The 17,860-nt window shown below is 39.3% G+C and overlaps 1 protein-coding gene across 2 annotated transcripts; it reads right to left on the bottom strand.

Annotated features, from left to right (window-relative positions):
* Nucleotides 1-1,906: 1,906 nt before the first annotated feature.
* LOC123974617 (guanylate cyclase soluble subunit beta-2-like) lies at nucleotides 1,907-16,431 on the bottom strand. Of its 2 annotated transcripts, XM_046055442.1 has the most exons (18): nucleotides 16,261-16,431; nucleotides 15,518-15,700; nucleotides 14,920-14,993; nucleotides 14,692-14,786; nucleotides 13,650-13,810; nucleotides 12,775-12,874; nucleotides 11,703-11,875; nucleotides 11,503-11,596; nucleotides 10,603-10,706; nucleotides 10,351-10,452; nucleotides 8,923-9,016; nucleotides 8,638-8,834; nucleotides 5,475-5,598; nucleotides 5,249-5,397; nucleotides 4,857-5,003; nucleotides 4,404-4,558; nucleotides 3,695-3,876; nucleotides 1,907-2,430 (listed from the first exon to the last, which is right to left on the bottom strand). In XM_046055442.1, exons 2-18 carry the CDS (start codon nucleotides 15,518-15,520, stop codon nucleotides 2,240-2,242), a joined length of 2,145 nt encoding a protein of 714 aa, XP_045911398.1. In that variant the 5' UTR covers nucleotides 15,521-15,700; nucleotides 16,261-16,431; the 3' UTR covers nucleotides 1,907-2,239. The 2 variants fall into 2 exon arrangements, with proteins under 2 accessions (XP_045911398.1, XP_045911405.1); XM_046055449.1 differs by lacking the exon at nucleotides 15,518-15,700.
* Between the last annotated feature and the right edge of the window lie 1,429 nt (nucleotides 16,432-17,860).

Genomic DNA, 17,860 nt, shown 5'->3' with positions numbered 1-17,860 from the left:
TATTAGAGAGTGTTGAGTTGAGTGTGATAGTTTCAACACAATAAAAATCATTCATGACTGCCATAATATAACACAGACTTGTCATCAACCAAAAAAAAGGCTTTGCCGCTCCCACTTACATAGTTTTTCTACAGAAGAGATTGTTGTTGATGTTGTCCAGGCGTCAGTGAAACCCTAAAAACAGAATAGGAATCATTGCGGCCCAGAGAGAATCCCAAACATTATCTAAATTTATTTGTCACTGTACAAAATTGCCAGAAGTGTCCATCTGACTATGTAATCTACACTGTTGAGCCTATAATGCAATCTCGAATGTGAGTATCCCCAAGCAATGTAATTTCTGCTATTATCTTGTATCTATATTAAAAAAACACTCCTGTTTAGAGGCTTCTATTCTACTTTCCTTATAGGTACAAAGCTTACATCCCAAACATGTTGACCAAACAATTTGAGGGGAATGTAGGATCGTGTTGTGCAGGAACCTTGAGGAAACATCAGAGATCTTCAAATGCAAATGATGTCCCGGTTTTAGCATTTTGCACTTCTACCTCTGAATCTTCAAGTTGCAACACCCAAAATATGCTAATAACAGACCTGACAAAAAAATGTATTCAGACACAACTGTCCAACCAGTGTATTTCTTTCAAATACAGATATTTTTGTGTACAAATATCTTTCAAGGGCTTCAGTTACATTGCCTTGTCTGAAACACAAAGTAAATAAAGATATAAAAGGTATAGCTCCCTTTCTATTTTAAAGTAAGTTATTTCCTCACCTGGGCTTGTTTCTATGAGGAAGTGCTAACAGATTACTGCTGCAGAGAAATAATGAATTCATATTTCACCATCTGAAAAAGCCCATAATTCTTAAGTCTTTTTGTCTTCCTACATGCTGATTCCAGGCAAATTAACTTTGTTATGATGCATACATCCACTGAGTTTTGACTATAGTTTTTTGTTGTTGAGGGTAACTGTCTATCAAAGTGAAAGGTAAAAAGAAAAACTTACCCAAAGAAGGCTCAGGAAGACACACGGCAGTAAGTGGTCTGGGGTGATTTTAAAAGATAAAGCCTTCATCATTATTCATTGAGCTACACCCACACTATGAGCTTTTTAACTCCTAAGTTTCTATTTTCAGTACTGCCACAGGTGTGCTGGCAAACAATCTCCTCGTACCACGGCTGATGCAGTCCACATTAACTTTATTCTAAATGTGTTAACTTTTAATTCTTAACCATGTCCTCCTTCTGTAACTGCTGGCCCCCCGATATATATGAGAAAGTAAATAGCTTCCCCTTTTTTTCTTCCTCTTTTCTTGTGTGGACACTCTGACAAACTGTGTTTAGCGACATACTCGCAAACAGAACTGCGATTAATCGAGGCGTTGTTTGTGAGAACAAGGTCGGCTAGCTGCAGCTAAATTTGGAGTGCAAACGTATTTGGGACCTTTATGGTAAATTCATTGAGCGAGCTGACAGGCGGGGTTAGCGACATTATTCTGTCATTTTCTCAGTATGCAGTATGAGAGTCTTACCTGAAGAAAGGCTATGAAGTCTTCAGCATTATATGTTGAAATTCATATCATAACTTTTTGGGAGAAAACCAGTAGTTCTATGTAAAATAAAACATAATAATATAATAATAAGACTGGAAAGCAAATCTTTTATGTGGGCCCACTGTGAGTAATATGAATATTAATCTTTCCCTGTATAATAATAAAGAAAGAAAATAAAAGAATAACACAAGACCATATTAAAGTAAATGAATAGAAACTATATAATAAGATATCATTTGACATTAACACATAGAGCTACAAATTTTTTTACAATCTCTACTCTCTCAATAATTGCTGGTTTATACAGGTGCAGTTTATAGTGGACTCAACTTTAAGATCTAGGTGATTACATTTCAGATCTACTAGGGCAATGAGGAATCATTTTATTTCACTCTTTCAGATTTGCCAGCTACTGACATCTACAGGCATTTTGGAGACAGACTGAACCCACAACAAGGAGAATCGTGCCTGTTTGCAGACGGTCATCCAAAGCAAAAAAAGCAACTGCTGACAAGGCACCTTTTCCACCTCATCGACCGGTAGGCATAGTTCATAACTACTACATCATTTTGTTTTTAAAAGCAGCTCTCACACCCAAGTCCTTTTAGACTGCACAGAGATGAGATGTATGCCGTCATCTTCTGTTAAATTTTAATGAGCTATATCAGGCTGAGAGGGTTCTAAGTCAGAGTAAGACACACAGTCTGCTCTTTGCAGGTGTGTTGTAGCTGTTCTCGTTGGTCTCATACGGCGAGGTGATGTCCCAGGCAAAGGGAGTGATGGCGTCTAAGCGGCTGAGGTCCGAGGCGATGACTCCATCTGAGAGTGTGTTCCTCTGCTCAGTCTTAGTTCTCACATCAGGCTCTTTGTCAGGCTCTTAATGAAAAGGGCATATTAAAGGTCAAAAGTCTACCAAAGTCCGCACATAACTAATAAGGTATGAAGCTCTGCAGAGCTCGCTGTTTCAAAATATTGTAATGGATCTTGAGTCAAATGAAGAATACCTCCTAACTGAAGACATTCATTTACTGCAGTACTTCTGAGCACTATTATTAAAGATTTTAATAAACAACTGCAGGTCTATAACACTTTAATTGCTTACATAAAAGACTAAAACTGTTAAATCAATTTTTTTGCAAACCACAGGATGACCAAAGATTTGTAAGGCTCCATTCACCCAACACGAGTAATAACCATATAAGTAATTTAAAGCCCATTTAAGTAAAGGGCTCTGGGTGTACATAGTAATCACTTATAAGTAACAAGGGGTCAAGTAGCAGAACATGGTTTTCCCCATTCTCTATTTTAATGAATATGCTGCTCACAGTGAATGCATTCTTGCATACACTCCACGTGTTCACTATATTCTTAAATGGTTGCTCTCCTGCTAATATAACTGTGTACTTTCTTCTAGTGCAACTCCACCGTACAATTTTATCCAAAGCAGCACATGCACATGCAGACCTGTTTATGCGAGTGCTTCCTTGATATGTTGTCAGATCAAATATATCTACTCTACCCTGTTACTCTCCTCATCTCTCGCCATGCTTTGTCTCTCCTCCACATTTTGTGTCAGCTTGACCTCTTTATTCTACTGTGGTTAGCAAGCACTGTCTTGTAAGCTCTAGTTTCTCTGGTAAACACACTGACCTCTACTTCCGCTGTATCAGCACTGCCGCAGGCTAATTGTTTTACAAACCAACCGCAAGAAAAACACAACCAGGACTACACATAATGACAGTAAAGCATAATGACAGTAATGACCTATATAATACAGCCTCTGTGCTTGAGTCAAACGTTTATCTCATAGCACTTCAGAATTCCCATTAATCAACTCTCAGATGAACAAGTCTGGTCTGCTGTGCTGGCTCTCTGTGCGTATAGAATAATAAAAAACTTATTTCATGCTCAAAAATAATCAAAATGTGACGACAAAAAACAACATATTATGAAAAATGAATCATTAGATATGGTTGGTAATTAGTCTTTTAGCCATACATCCCAACAGCCTCATCTTGCTGACACGGTTGTCACACTTCTTTTCATTGTCAGTATTTCAAGAACAAATGTGACAAAAAGAAATCGTCACTAACCCTCCTTAATGACACTTATTATTTTAATTCCATATTTTGTTCTTTACCTGTTTTGCTCTTGCCATGAAGGTCCTCCATGTAAAGAAGGGTTTCTCCAACCTCTCGTCCCATGATGCTATCTTCTGACACCAGCAGGTTCCCTAACAGGAAGTAAGTGGTCATCTGGCCTTTGCCCTTCACCTCAATCTGCCCACGCTCTTGTATGTTGAACCCTGAATTCTTCAGTTCACTGATGAGGGGACGGGAGTGGGTTGAGGGGTACACCGAGGGACACAGAAGTCTTTTATAAGTATGTATCAGAATAACTACACATATTTTTTGGAATAAAAATCTAGCTGTACTACATTTTCTATAGTTAAATCTGAAACTTTCATGGAAATAATATTACAGCAGGATAAACTGTATGAGGAATATGATAACTAGCAAAGAGCTGCGTCCTCATCATGTTTCAGATAGTGTATGTCCATCCTGTCTGCCCTCATAATTAGCAGTATTATCTCTGCACATTGGATTTAGCTTCTTATCTCCACAAGTTGATAGTGGGTTAGTTGCAGCTCTGTGCGCATGAGATGACACCGAGATTTAGTTTCAACAAACATTGGGTATCGAGGAGAAAACCTGGCAGCTAGGCAGCGTAAAAACCACGGTAATGTGTGTGTATATATATATATAATATATATATATATACACACACAGAGCACACACACACCAGCAGTTAGCTGGTGGTGAGATAAAAGCATACACATACACACACACCTATATGTGGGAGTGCTGATGTGAATGTGGTCAGGGACTCCATGACTCTCCATCCTGGACGCAGTGTTAACAGTGTCTCCAAACAGACAGTAGCGAGGCATCTTCTCTCCCACCACCCCAGCTAACACTGGACCGCTATGCATACCCACACGGATCTGAATGGATGATAAAGGTGTATTTTTTCAATGCATCATAAATCAAATTCTGTTGGAGGCAGAAAATCTGAACAAATCAAATCTGTATGCAGAAATAGATGATACCGGAAAATATGATTTATTGTAAATTGGGGAAACCAATGCTTTAGATGTAAATGCAACAGAACCATAGATCCTTAGATGCATGTAGGGGCTAAAATGTCTTCTGTCAACAATCTAATAAAGCAGAGGACATTACTGCACAGAGTATGATCCACAAATATAGTCACTTGTATTTGATGAAAAACTCAAATCTTACCTGTATGGGCTCGCCTGTTACGGGGTTGGTGACCTCTCTGGCTGCTATCCTCATACCCAAAGCAAAGTTTGCCACTCTGTGAGCATGGGTTTCTGTAGGGACTGGGATGCCACCCACCACCATGTATGCATCACCAATAGTCTCAACCTTCAGGAAACAACAAGACATAAAAACAGAAATGTAAGTAATATTTGATTGAAATAGTGAAATCTAAATGTAAGGTTACTAGTATTACTTTGCAGGGCGGTAAAAAACGTCTTATAAAAGTGAAACGTATTCTGCACACAGAAAGGTCTGAGTAAACACAGGTGGGAAACAGAACATTTTCCTTGTATAAACACGACATCTACACAGAGTTATTTCAACCACCACAATAACAAATAAGATAATACCTTGTAGACGTCGTGTACAGTGGTGAGCCGGTCAAACTTGGAGTACATGGAGTTGAGCATGTGAACAATTTGGATGGGCTCACAGGCAGCACAGATGTTTGTGAAGGTTACCACATCACTGAACAAAATAGTGCACACCTCAAACTCCCCTGAAAAACACAGACACTTTGACAGAGCAACAGATAGATATGTAGAAAAAGACAACAGGGCTGATGGACTGACTGACCTGCCTTTACGCTCTTCCCATCTTTAAGCTGATTGGCTATGTGGCGTGGCAGCATGGCATACAGCAGAGTCTCTGTCTTTTCTTTTTCAATCTCAAGGTGCCGCGACAGGATTCTCAGTTCCTCCTAAAGACAGATACAATCACACACAAATACAAGAAATTATATTTCCCTACTTGTGAAAAGAATTAAGCATAACAGCTGTACAAATCTCATATTCGTATATTGTCACAAATCCATATAGTGCAGTGGGGCTTCCAAACTGGGTCAGAGAGAAACATTAAAAAGGGGTGGTGGGGGCATAGGATGACCTACTTTTTAGTGCTCTAAACAAAAAACCTTCATTGGTTCTCATCAGACTTTGAAGTGAGCTAGTTTCTACGCGGGAAATTGCCCCAGTCTTAGTCCTGTGTCTGTAAATATAATCATAGATTCATGAAACTAGAAGAAAACTAGATAAAAAAACACATTTGCAAAGGGAAATTTACATGTTCTCACCTACGCTGACAATTTGTTCTTTAAAACACGTCTTATCTTAACATTTGGATTCTTTGGAGCTACTGAAATGTAGGGGTGGGAATCATCACGATACTTATGTCACGATACAATATTATTTAGATTTTAAACAAATTGCATTGGAATTCATTTTATTATTTTAGTACCAAAAAAGTTAAATTAGATAAGATCGATACTTACGCGTCTGTGTATTAATACAATTTTGCCACGGAAAATATCGCGATACTATGCAGTACTATGCCGACCCCTACTGAAATGTAATTTAAGCACTTGGGCGTACAGAAAGAAAAGTGACATTTGAAGTATAAGCACTGCGAAATGTCAAGGTGGTTGTTAAAATGGAGGAACTCAACTGAAGTGAAGAGATTAGTTGACAGCACCGGCATCGGAAGTATAAATCCACAAAGCAGTTGAAGTGGCAGACTTAATAGAGTTGAAGCAGTAGATGACACTTTCTCTATTTCTCTATAACATACCTTAAAGCACTAGATCTGTTTCATGCTGTTGCCTCATAGCTGTGAAATCATAATGTAAATAGCAACAGAGCCGCAACCCTCCCAACTCATTGTGCTTTTTTTACGGGGAGAAATTACGGTCGCGTGAAGCCTTTAAACCTCCAGCGACATCTCAGCACAAAACATCAATGTCATGTTGGTGAGCCACAAGTTTTTTAAAAAGAAAACTGACTGACTTTAGATTATCCCAAGAAACAATGTGTAAAGTCGCCACAACATCAGCCTCAAGGCTTCTAATGCGTTGTCTTTGCTCGTAGCTAAAGCCAAATAGTAATAATCATTACAATAATCATTCACCATAGCTGAAAACCTAATGCTTCCAGTCACTGTTGTCTTGGCTGAGAGTATGCTGGACAAAAACTATGCAGATACATTTAATACTTGTGAGTAAGGCATTTATTTGGTGTTCTGTTACATTCGTCCTCGTGTATTGTTGCATGCTGTACTTCCTGTTTACGTTTTACGTTTTATTTTGTAGTCGTCTGTGTCTCGTGTTTGTGTCTAACTTGCTTTCCTGTTGTCAGATGTTTCCTGATTTGTTTCACCTGTTTGCTCCTTCCCTGGCTGTTTGCCCACTGTATTTAATGTGTTCAGTCCTCATCGTGTCGGTGCTGTGTGCCCTGTACTTGCTAGAATTATTCTGCTTGGTTGAATCTTTTGGATTATTTCTGTTCTGTTTCGAATTTAACTTATGTTTACGGGTTACTACCTTTGCTTGCCTTGCATCTATGTAAGCCTGATAATGTGTCTTCGTTTAATAAATCTTACAAACTGTATTCTGCTCCAGCTTGTGTCTACACCTGCACTCTGCTATCCTGACAAAACTTCGCCTTTGTCAAATCAAGCTGTAGGAAATCCTTTTCATTCCAACTCGATGAATTGACAGATGTCAGTGAAAAGGCACAGCTTTTCGCTTTCGTAATATACATCAATACTGATGATGTTTGTGAACTTAAACTTTTCTGCAAAATATCAAAGGGGCAAAACAATCGGAGAGGACAATTTCTAGTGTTGTTAATGTGTTTTTCTGTGAAAACAGTCTGAACTGGAAATCCTGCACCAGTATTGACGCACATAGCATGAATTCGGAATGAAAACTCTGAAATGCAAAGGCAGCATCAAAGTAAAAAACTCAGTCAGAGCCATTGTTTGGAAGCCTTTGGAAAACATGAGAGCCGAACACAAAAGTGCGCTGGCTCTCTTGAGTGAGAATACTCAACATGCAGTTGGAATTACAATCTGAAGGTGTGCACTTTTCTGTCAGAGCGCGGATATTTCCATGCCACCTTGTCTGAGGACAGAGACCGACTTGACTACGCTATCTGGCAGAGATATTCAGCAAACTCAACTGACTGGGAAACCTAGCCAACATGACTGGTGGTTTTAATTCTTACCTCCCTGACATGGAGGAGAAATCTGCTGAACTGTATTGGGTGAGAAATCAGTTGCTCTCGTTTGAAGAGGGTAAAGCTTCCTGTCAGTCATCAGGAAAAACTCTTGGATGTGACCGTTTGCTACAGATGAAATTTGACACATCTGCCGCTTTTGGGGGTGTGTGAAGAAGAAGCACCCGGAGCTGGGAAAGAAAGCTTTGAAGCTACTATTACTCTTTGGATCTACACATTTGTGTGAGGCCTCCTTTTGCAAAACAAAGCAGAAGACTGTGCCTGAAAAAGAGTTTACTCCCAGCCTCCGAGATTGACAAAGATCCTCAGTGAAACCCTCATTTCTCAGTAAATAATAACAGCAACTTATCAAAAACATGCAGTTTAATGCAACTACAATGCTTTCTTAGAGTTATTGCATGATGGCTTAGAGTAGATAAACATGGTTTTATTTATTTATTTATTTAAGGTTATGTTATTAGATTCCAAAGTGGTGCCCACTACATATGAATGCTAATTATTAACTGTTTTAATGTCATTAGAATCTGTTTAATAACCAAATGTTGATCCCCAACGACACATACTTGGCCAATAAGCCAGTACATCTCTGCTCGCGCAAATGTTCTCACTTGTTTTACATTACATTGACGTTAACTTTGAGCATGTTTCTTATCATATTCGTAAGCTGGACTGCTATTTTGGCCAGGACCCTCGCAAAAGACTACATGAGCTAAATGCTGCTTTCCTACTTTTTTCCTCTCCAGCTGGTTGGTGAGCTCCATCTCAGCTAAACGTTGCTGGTTAAGAAGAACCAGGTCTCTGGTGACGTCGTGCTGGGCCAGGTCGGCCAGGTGGAGGCCGACATATTGAAGCTCCTGGAGGCTTCGTAGCTTCGGAGAACACAGGTACAGCATACAGCCAAGAGACTCCATCCACAACATCTGACCTACAGATGAATTGAATACAAGTTAACATATAAAGGAGAATGCAGTTCAGAATAGCTTTAAATTGTGGTGGTATTTATAAGAACCCACCTCTTAGTTTGAGCGTGGTGTGTTTGTCTGTGTAGCTCTTCAAGACAAACTGACTGTTGATGAATATCCTGATGCTCTCAATGGTAAAAGCCACCTGGAAGACAGAGATGTTTACTACTGCTCACCACTATATTCTACTGCAATTGATCATTCTCTATATAGCTTGAAGTTGAAATAGCAATTCACTGACATTCAGAACATAACACAGAAAAAGACTGCAAAAGAAAGGCAATTCTTCCCCGCCTGGCTAACCCACAATAGAATTGCCAGCTTAAAACTGGCTCGCCAAAGCAACTTTTCTACCTTTACGGATCGGCAACAGACTATTAAACAGCTTAGGTTTATTGTTGTGATCTTCTTCATGGTTAACTTTAGGTTTTTATTATATTGCATTGTAATGGTAGATCTCAGCCAACGCTGGATTGATGTTGGTAACGTTGAGCTTTACACAGACTCTTTGCATGCTAACTAACTCCTTTTAACTTGTCACCTTTATCTGACACAGATCACACACATACACCATTCATTTGGCCTTTAACACAACCACACGAGAGGAACTTTAAATATCCAGTAAGTAATATTTAGGAGGATCTTTTGACAGAAATGTAATACATAACTATGTTTTCAGTGGTGTATAAAGACCTGACATCATGAACTGTTATGTTTTTATTACCTTAGAATGAGTCATTTCTATCTACATACACTGCAGGGTTCAGAATAGGGTGAATAGTGTGTTTTTTGAACACTGAAGCATGTAAAATTGTAAAACCCAAAATAACAGTATGAGCCTGAAGAGGAGTATAATAGGGGAACTTTAAAATGAGTGAAGTTTGTGATATTGCACCGCCACCCCCCTCCAACGTTTCACAAATCATGTTTTTAGGGGAGCTCGTCGCTTTTTAAGCGGAGCCAAGCTCCCCCTGGCACCCTTGTGGTTTGCGCCATGCCAGTGTTTTGAAAACAAACAGAAGTTCATTATTGAAGATGGGCCCACTGATTTGGCCCTGCTTACCAACAGGGCAGTTGCTGCAGCAGTGGCTGTGAAACACATGGAAGCAAAACAAAGGACTTGAATTACCTAAATGATGCAATTATTTTATACCAAAAGGATTGCAGCCCAAATCTACAGGAGTGAAACCAAAACTTTGGAAGTATGATGAGCGGTACCTAAAGCCGGGTTTACTTTTGATTGTCTTTAATTTGTGTATTTGTTAAGTTCTAAATTTCATGGTCCAATCAGTTGAAGCACTGCTTGCCACGAATTATAGGCTTTTCTCTTTCCGTTCTACTACACTCATACGCTATCTTTCCTTTACTTGACTGTGTTCTTCTCTGCTGAGGTATTTTAATGTATTCTGCTACATTTCACACAATCTCACAACTCTGTTTGCACATTTTTGAACTCTTTACTATGTGACTGTGTTTTACCTGTGGGTGTATAATGGTGAAGTATTGGTCCACTGTAGCATCTCGGGCCTGGAGACCTGGAACAAACTTTTGTAGGTTCACTCCTGCCTGCCTTACCTTCAGCTGATAAGACAGTCCAGGACAGAGATCAGAAACAGAGAGGTGGCGGAAACACAAGGTATCAAGATTCCACAGCACAGTGTGCCAATTAATAAAAAATAAAAAATAAACTCTCATGGAGCTGCTAAAGTACACAGACACATGGGGATTTACATTTTCATCAAAGACAATATGGAAGGGAAAAGTGTTGCAGAAAGTTTTCTCTTCCATCCACAGCTTGTTTGGGTAATGTGGACTGAAGGTGCACTGGAGGTGGCCTGGAAAGTAAATCAAACACACCCATGTAATCAGCTACCATTTAAACATTGTAAACTAACACAGAATGATGACAGGATCTGGTGGTTTTTCATTTTAGTTTGTTCTTCAACAGAATGTATAATATAGTTTTGCATTGTTTTGACATTTTTCAGCATAAATATACATTTTTGCAGCTCATTAAGATGTTACCAGATGCTTTCTGGCTGTGCTGCTTAGTTTAATTACTATACTACACCAATGTAGTCCTTTATGTGAATGTCCTTGGATAGATTACGAAAGGTAAATATTAGACTACAATCACATTTTTCATGAAATCAAACCTTAATTTCGTATTCAATGTCATTTACATTCACTATACCTTTTAGATAACCACTGCACTGTGTTGATGCTGTGTGAGTGTGTGTAAGGGTGAGCTTAGTATCATTGTGTGAGCTTTGGATAGGAAGTGCTGTATCGCTCCTGATGAGCAGATGCTACCTTGCATAGCAAGTGTATGAATGTGTGTGTAAATGGGTCTGTGTTAATTACAGAGCTGGAGTCAGGATGAGGTTTGTCTACCTTAAAATAAAGACTTGAAGCAGGGAGTGACAGCGAGACAAAATTTCCACATAGTTAAACCAAGTAAAACACTAAAAACACTTTTTTGTGGTTTTACGTGAAGTTTTGTGGTTGAACTATTTCTATATATATAATAACTGTTTATCTCAGTACATCTCTACAGCGAAGGTTGATGGATAAGCTTAGTGAGAACAGGCTTTCAAAATGATAAATGCTATATATAAACTTAAAGTTAACCTTTTTCTGAGAGAACCACAGCTCTGATCAGTTCCCAGCCACTCTTTTCCCCAGCCAGTGACACACACCTCTCTCTCATTGCTCTTAATGCCCCCTGGGGATAATCACACAGAGCACAAGTGGGCCAAGAATCAGAGAACACAGATAATAAATACATAGAGAAACAGATCATGGACGTACGTACATCCTCAGACACCCACCTCTCTGTAACTGGAATGGTCCTGGTCTCTAGTCTTGCTAGCTTGGTGGGTCTCTTTGACCAGAAACACAACGTGCTCCTTCTTCCCTGTCCGCTCATCTTCCTCTGATTGATTGAGAACCACCATGGTCACTTTGCTATTAAAAAAATCTCTGGCAACTGCCTCTATGATACCTGCAGCAAGATGGAAAAACGGTGAGAAGGAGTTATGGATGCGTAGTGGATTGGAGGTAGTGAGAGATCAGTGTGTGCTGAATGATTCAGTAGCTGTCTGCTGCAGGATAAAGCCTGACATATGTTTCTGCAGAAGCATGGAAGTGAATATGCACAGGTTATATTTAGGTTGTGTGTGAGTAAACGCACTTCAAACGCCTCTCTCACAGCATATGTAAAAATGCAACAGAGCGAGGGAGCAACGTCTGTAAGAAGTGTGGCCTCGCGGCTTCATAGTTTGTGACGCCGAGGATCATGGGACACAAGAGAGCCTGACTGACCTAATTTATGCTTCTTTGAGAGTCACCTGTGTTGTAGGTGGGCTAACAGCTCTACTATGAGATGCTCTGAATATATTGTTATGCTCTAAATAGAGCAGTTATCTGCAGGCCCAGTTGCCACTGAAGAGGAATAAATCTTGTTCATGTAAGATGTTGTTCTTCCGCCAGCGCTTGCCGGCTAATGCAACCAGCAGCTATGTGTAAGCGGCACAAACTAGGGCTAGCCAGTGTTCTGTTTTTGACATAAATATACGTATGGCAACAGATACCACAGTTACCTCCAACCGTGGAGGACAACATAATAACACACACACACACGCTTTGTTGGGAAAATCACCTGTATTAAAAGCATATGCTAACATTAATGTATGTTAATATGTGTACAGTCTCTTCAGTAGTCTTTAGTAGTTTTACTTATCATTTTAGTTGTTTTGCATTTTGTACTTTGTCTCTTTGTGGTTGTTTTTTGTCTTTGTCATTTGAAACCATAACAAATCTTCTTTTTCAAAACAGTTTCCAACATGTAAGATCAGGATCAATGCAGTAGATGAGGGAGTCAATCAGTGTGGCTGTTTTTACCAGGTACAATATGGTACAGGCCCTTCCTGTCAGAATAGTAGTGAAGTAGCATCTTCCCATCGTCTGTCATCTCCACTCGGAAAGATGGTGCGTTCATTTCCTTTAAAATAAGCGGTATGATTCAGATTTAGTTTAAGTTTAAAAAAACACCAAACAGAAAACAAAAATGAAGGAACTCTCATTCTAATTTCCTCTACAAGGTACAGTTCATTAAATTAACACAGGGTCCCTGTAACCTATGTTACTGTGAAAATAAACAAACGTACGATACGAATAAAGACACTCAATATTAAAAGATTAGGATAAAAGAAACTCAACACTTGACTTGGCTCTTTAACTTTACAACGAGCAGTGTTAAAATCAGTGACTTCATAAACAGATTCTGACTCTGGGGGCCCTCAGACACCTTGGGCTCCTGGGACATCAGTAATGCATGCCTGTAGGTTGATTCTGATTGGATTGCGAGATCAGCCTTTTTTGTTTTTGCCGTGTGAAGTCACATTCGTTTGAGTTTGAGGCTGTGGACGGTAGTGACTTTTAGTTGCCACTGATGGCAAAGGTGGCAAAGGTCCCTGACCTGACTTGATATTAGTTATCTACTTCTGTGTGCTTCTGTGTTTCACGTTTTACATGTCTGGCATTTATCTTCACCGTCACTTAGCAGGAAATTAGGAAGATCAACACAAGGGGCTCTATAATAGATGAGCAGCACAAAGCAGAGCTCTGCACTGATGGATTGAAATGTTCCTAAAGTGAACCATGCATTGAATGTAAGAACATAGCTGAAGTTGCCAAAGTCTGGCTGTTTTCTTTTAGGTATGAGGAGTCGTTGGTTAATGGGATAGAAACAGAAATAATGGCACACTTGTTTGTACCTGATAGGACAGAGCCAGGTAACTATGGAGAGCATCCAGATTTCCTATGAATTCAATGAGATTTCCTCCCAGTGTCCTCAGCATGGTGTCATAGCCCGCTTGCTTACAAAAAGTAAAGAAATGTTCTCCAAAAAGCTTAAGAAATACATCAGCGGGGACATCTGAAACATCAAAAGACATACAGAGGAACACTGTCACAGAACTTTATAGATATTATTTATATCATATACAACATTTTGTAGTCTGGGCTCCCATTGCACTCCTGTTTGGCAGCAAACAGACATTCAATTACAGTCTATTCCCAAAAGTCTAGATAATCACACCCCTGAGAAATGCACCAAATAAACAATTCTTGTTATGTTTTTAACATCTGTGCACAGGGGCTTGTTAGTAGTTTCATAATCTATCATGTACCTGCCAAATTTGATGTATATATGTATGAATAAACAACTGACCCGGTACAAATGTGTAGCATAGTCTCCCCTTACAATGTTTCTTCTGCGCTGACATAATTAAAAAATAATAATTAAAAAGGAAATATAGGTATTTAATAATCTAACATTGGATTAAATAAAAAGTCACTTGGCGATCCGTTCTACACAACAACTGTTTAGCAACTGCAATGAATTGTAAGACGTAACTATTTTCCTCCAAGTTGGCACCATATTCTGGGATTTAAATTGCATGTAGTGATTGTGCATGCAGTGATATAATCATCTACTGGGTGTAACCTGTTGGATTTCATCAGGGACATTGTTAACACTTGACAGGCACACACAGACCTAACTTCCCACCTCAGACATTGTTAAATTTTTGTTATAGGGCAAAATATTATTAACAGTAAATATAATATTGTTTTAACAACAGAAATTTTGACAATACGTAAATTACAATGTGTAAAGTACTTTGTCTAATTTAGTTACTCATATCCACTCATATATAACAATTTCCACGTGTATACCACTGCATTTCTTATGGAAAAAACACTCACATCCATTTTAAACTACAAGGGTTTCGCTCCAGACAGGATTTGAAGTCTTACCCAGCAGTGAACAGGCCTCCTGCACCAGGCTGAGGGTTAGGATATCGTCGTAAACTGTATATGTCATGAAGGTATCCTGGACCCCTGGTAGAGATCTGTGCAAAAAACATTATAATCGGCAGTATATGTATATTTACATACATACAATTTTTAACATCATCGCTGTGATCATCTTGATCCTGACAGCCACTAACGTCCATTAGTATATATGTGTATATATGCCCAAACCTCAGTTTGTCCCAGGTCTTCTGGCCAAACTTTTCCATCACCAGAGACTGGAGGCAGCTGTTTATAAACCCATACTGCAAAGAACACAACCACTTCTTGTCACCAATAATCTATTGAATTCAGTGTCTCAAATTGATTACACAACTCAGCAAAGCTGTAGTGCCAAGCTGGTTTTGGAACAGTCTGAAATAAATTTGTGGATTATAAGGTCTGCGTTTGCTATTCTATAGTTAATGTCAGTTTGCAACTTTAATACAAAGTAATATTATAGCAAAGTGACCGAGATTTCAAACGCAATTGACGAGTGTGGCTGTGTCTGGTTTTATGATTCCTGTGCCCCAGGTACCTTTAGTGAAAAGGTGGATAGAAGCTTTGCATTTGCATTTGTACTCCCAGTCATAAAAATGAGTATGTTTACATCACCGCACACCCCTATAAACACATTAAAAATACCCCAAAAGCATTGGATTGTATAACCCGCAAGTATTGCCAATGTTACATCTTTGGAAGAATATACCAGTGATTGTTGTAATTAGTTATCCCACCAGAGTTTCTTAGACAAAGACTTTAATCTGTCATAATAGGAAGACATACTCACCATTGTCTGTGTTTTGATGTTGTCCTATTAAATTCTTCTTCAACCTCAGTGATGCAAATGTAGAGTGGACATTATACTGCTCCCACTCTCTCTCTTTCTCTCTCTCCGCCTCACACTGATGTCCATAGAGAGCCTAATTCCCAAATCCACTCAGCCTCTGTCCACCTGCTTCTATACTAAAAACTACTGGCACAGATAGATGACAAAAGATACAAGCCAGAAACGATGGGGGTTGTTGCTCTGTAGCTGCAGTTTAAGGTTTAGTTTTAAACAAGTGTTGCCTGGAACAAAATCACATGGTTATCCTTTTACTGTGTCCCAAGGCACTTCTGAGATGCTACTGATTTATCAACATATGTGTCCTGCTGCCTTCAGATGAATGAATTACCCGCTTTCATTCATAAATCAGTGCAGACTTATTTACTGACTTTTTATTCATATTTACTCATATTACCTGCTTTTACCATATTAAACGTTATTTTCTGAGCTGATTTTGGTTGGAAAGTGCTTAATTTAAATACATGATTTATGTCTTAAGCATTTATCTGTTGTTGCAGGATTAGAATTAACTATTGCCACCCTGTACAACATCAGGACTTGTCCAACACTGATCAGGACTGGCAATTGACAGTGGACATGCGCAGGCAACTCAAGTTTCCTCAGCATGTCCTCAAGACCACCCTCAGACCTGACATCATTCTGGTGTCAGAGAAAACAAAGAACGTAATCCTGCTGGAGCTCACCGTGCCATGGGAAGAGGGGATGGAAGAGGCCTTTGAGCGGAGGAAGTAAGTAAGTAAATAAATAAGAGGGCGGCTGCAGACAAAGCTGGAAGGCAAGGTGCTTGTATGTGGAGGTTAGGGCTAACTCTGCACTTGGCATCGCAGGCGAGAAGAGAAGGAGCGCCATCTTCAACAGCACAGCGACTGCAGAGAAAGCCTCCAGGTGGCTCTGGATTAAGAGAGCGGATCCGTGGGAGACTGCTGCAGGGCACAAGCTGTGGCTTGATCAACCCCAGCTGGGTCGCTGATGTTTGAAAGACACCTGAGGACCTCAGGTAACGTCACTAATCAGAAGATGTTTCTTTACAACAAAAATGTATTTATTTTGCTCATAATGAAGTGAACTCCAGTCTGGTATAATACATATTTAAACCCATGAAAAATGAAAACCTTCTCTGAGGCATCTAAGATTTTTAATTGGCTGTCTTGCATTTTAACGACAACGTAATTCCCAAACAAAAAAGAACAGATGAAAGCAAAATAATACGTCATAACTTTAATTAGTAAATCATTAGAACCATATGATGAACTCAAAATTATTAAATACAAATATACATTTAAACCCATGATCAGGAAAGGCAGCTCATTTATCACTCAGCTTCTTTGTGTCACCAAACTAATGAAAACATGTTTAAAGGTCTGTACCGAAGCAAGGGTCCAAACCCGGTTTCTGTGTGGACCTCCCTAAAAGGTTGACTTTATGATTCAGATATGTTTTAACATCTTTCAAACAAATAACAAATTTCCTGTAGCACTCAGTCTGAGCTTTTTTTTAAATAAACTGTTTTTAAAGACACCAGGAGAGCTTAAAACTGTCCCCCCACGGGCTGCTCTGGTTCAACTTGTATGTGCTAACGATTATTGTCAGTTACCTGGATGATAATAAACCAAGCAACAACAAAGTGTCCAAACCAACAAATGAAGTAAGTCAGTTCCCAAAGAAAGTCGCCAATAAGCTACTCTGCAGCACAAGTGGATGTGGATATAATACAACTATTGTAGTAATATTTTTGTAGTATGTTGTATGTTGGTATTCTATTGCAGTTGTGAGCCTCTAACCTTGTGGCCCCTAAAAAAGTGATGTGTAACCCCTGGGCTGTCCAACCACCAAAAGCTTTAAAAATGAAGCCATCATTGCCTCTTGCTCAGTTACTCCTCAAAGTAGTAGGTTGTGGGTAATCTTGATCCAGAAAGCCTGAAGAGCTTTAAACATGGTGAGTGTGGTCAAACATTGGTATCAGAAGAGCTCAGGCAGAGTTTTACAAGACTGGTCAGAAGTTCAGAGGCTGTGGGTTCAATCCTTGGATGACCTAATTAAGTTTTAGGTCCAAATCCCAGAGGATAGACATGAAAACCTTACAAAATTATGATTTCACAGTATCTGACCCAGTGACTCGTTGTGTTAGATTCCTCTTCAGGTGTTTTGAGGCTCCAGGTTCAAATCTCACTCTTACGATAAGTTCAAAAGAAAGAAGTGAAAATCTCTAAGAAAGAGAGGCAGAGTGTCTGCAATCAAATAGCTCAATATGTTAGAAGCCTGTTCAGAAGTTCTGAGTTTATG

This window comes from Micropterus dolomieu, linkage group LG01, assembly GCF_021292245.1.
Source record: "Micropterus dolomieu isolate WLL.071019.BEF.003 ecotype Adirondacks linkage group LG01, ASM2129224v1, whole genome shotgun sequence".
In the NCBI taxonomy this organism is placed as follows: domain Eukaryota; kingdom Metazoa; phylum Chordata; class Actinopteri; order Centrarchiformes; family Centrarchidae; genus Micropterus; species Micropterus dolomieu.
Note: the sequence above shows the minus strand (reverse complement) of the source record. Positions and strands in the feature narration are given on the sequence as shown.

Excerpts from the sequence above, each read along its gene's own strand:
- LOC123974617 (XM_046055442.1), bottom strand. Across the intron at positions 8,835-8,922 it reads CACCACGCTCAAACTAAGAG|GTCAGATGTTGTGGATGGAG; the intron begins GTGGGTTCTTAT and ends ATTCATCTGTAG. Across the intron at positions 5,599-8,637 it reads ACCAGCTGGAGAGGAAAAAA|GAGGAACTGAGAATCCTGTC; the intron begins GTAGGAAAGCAG and ends ATCTGTCTTTAG.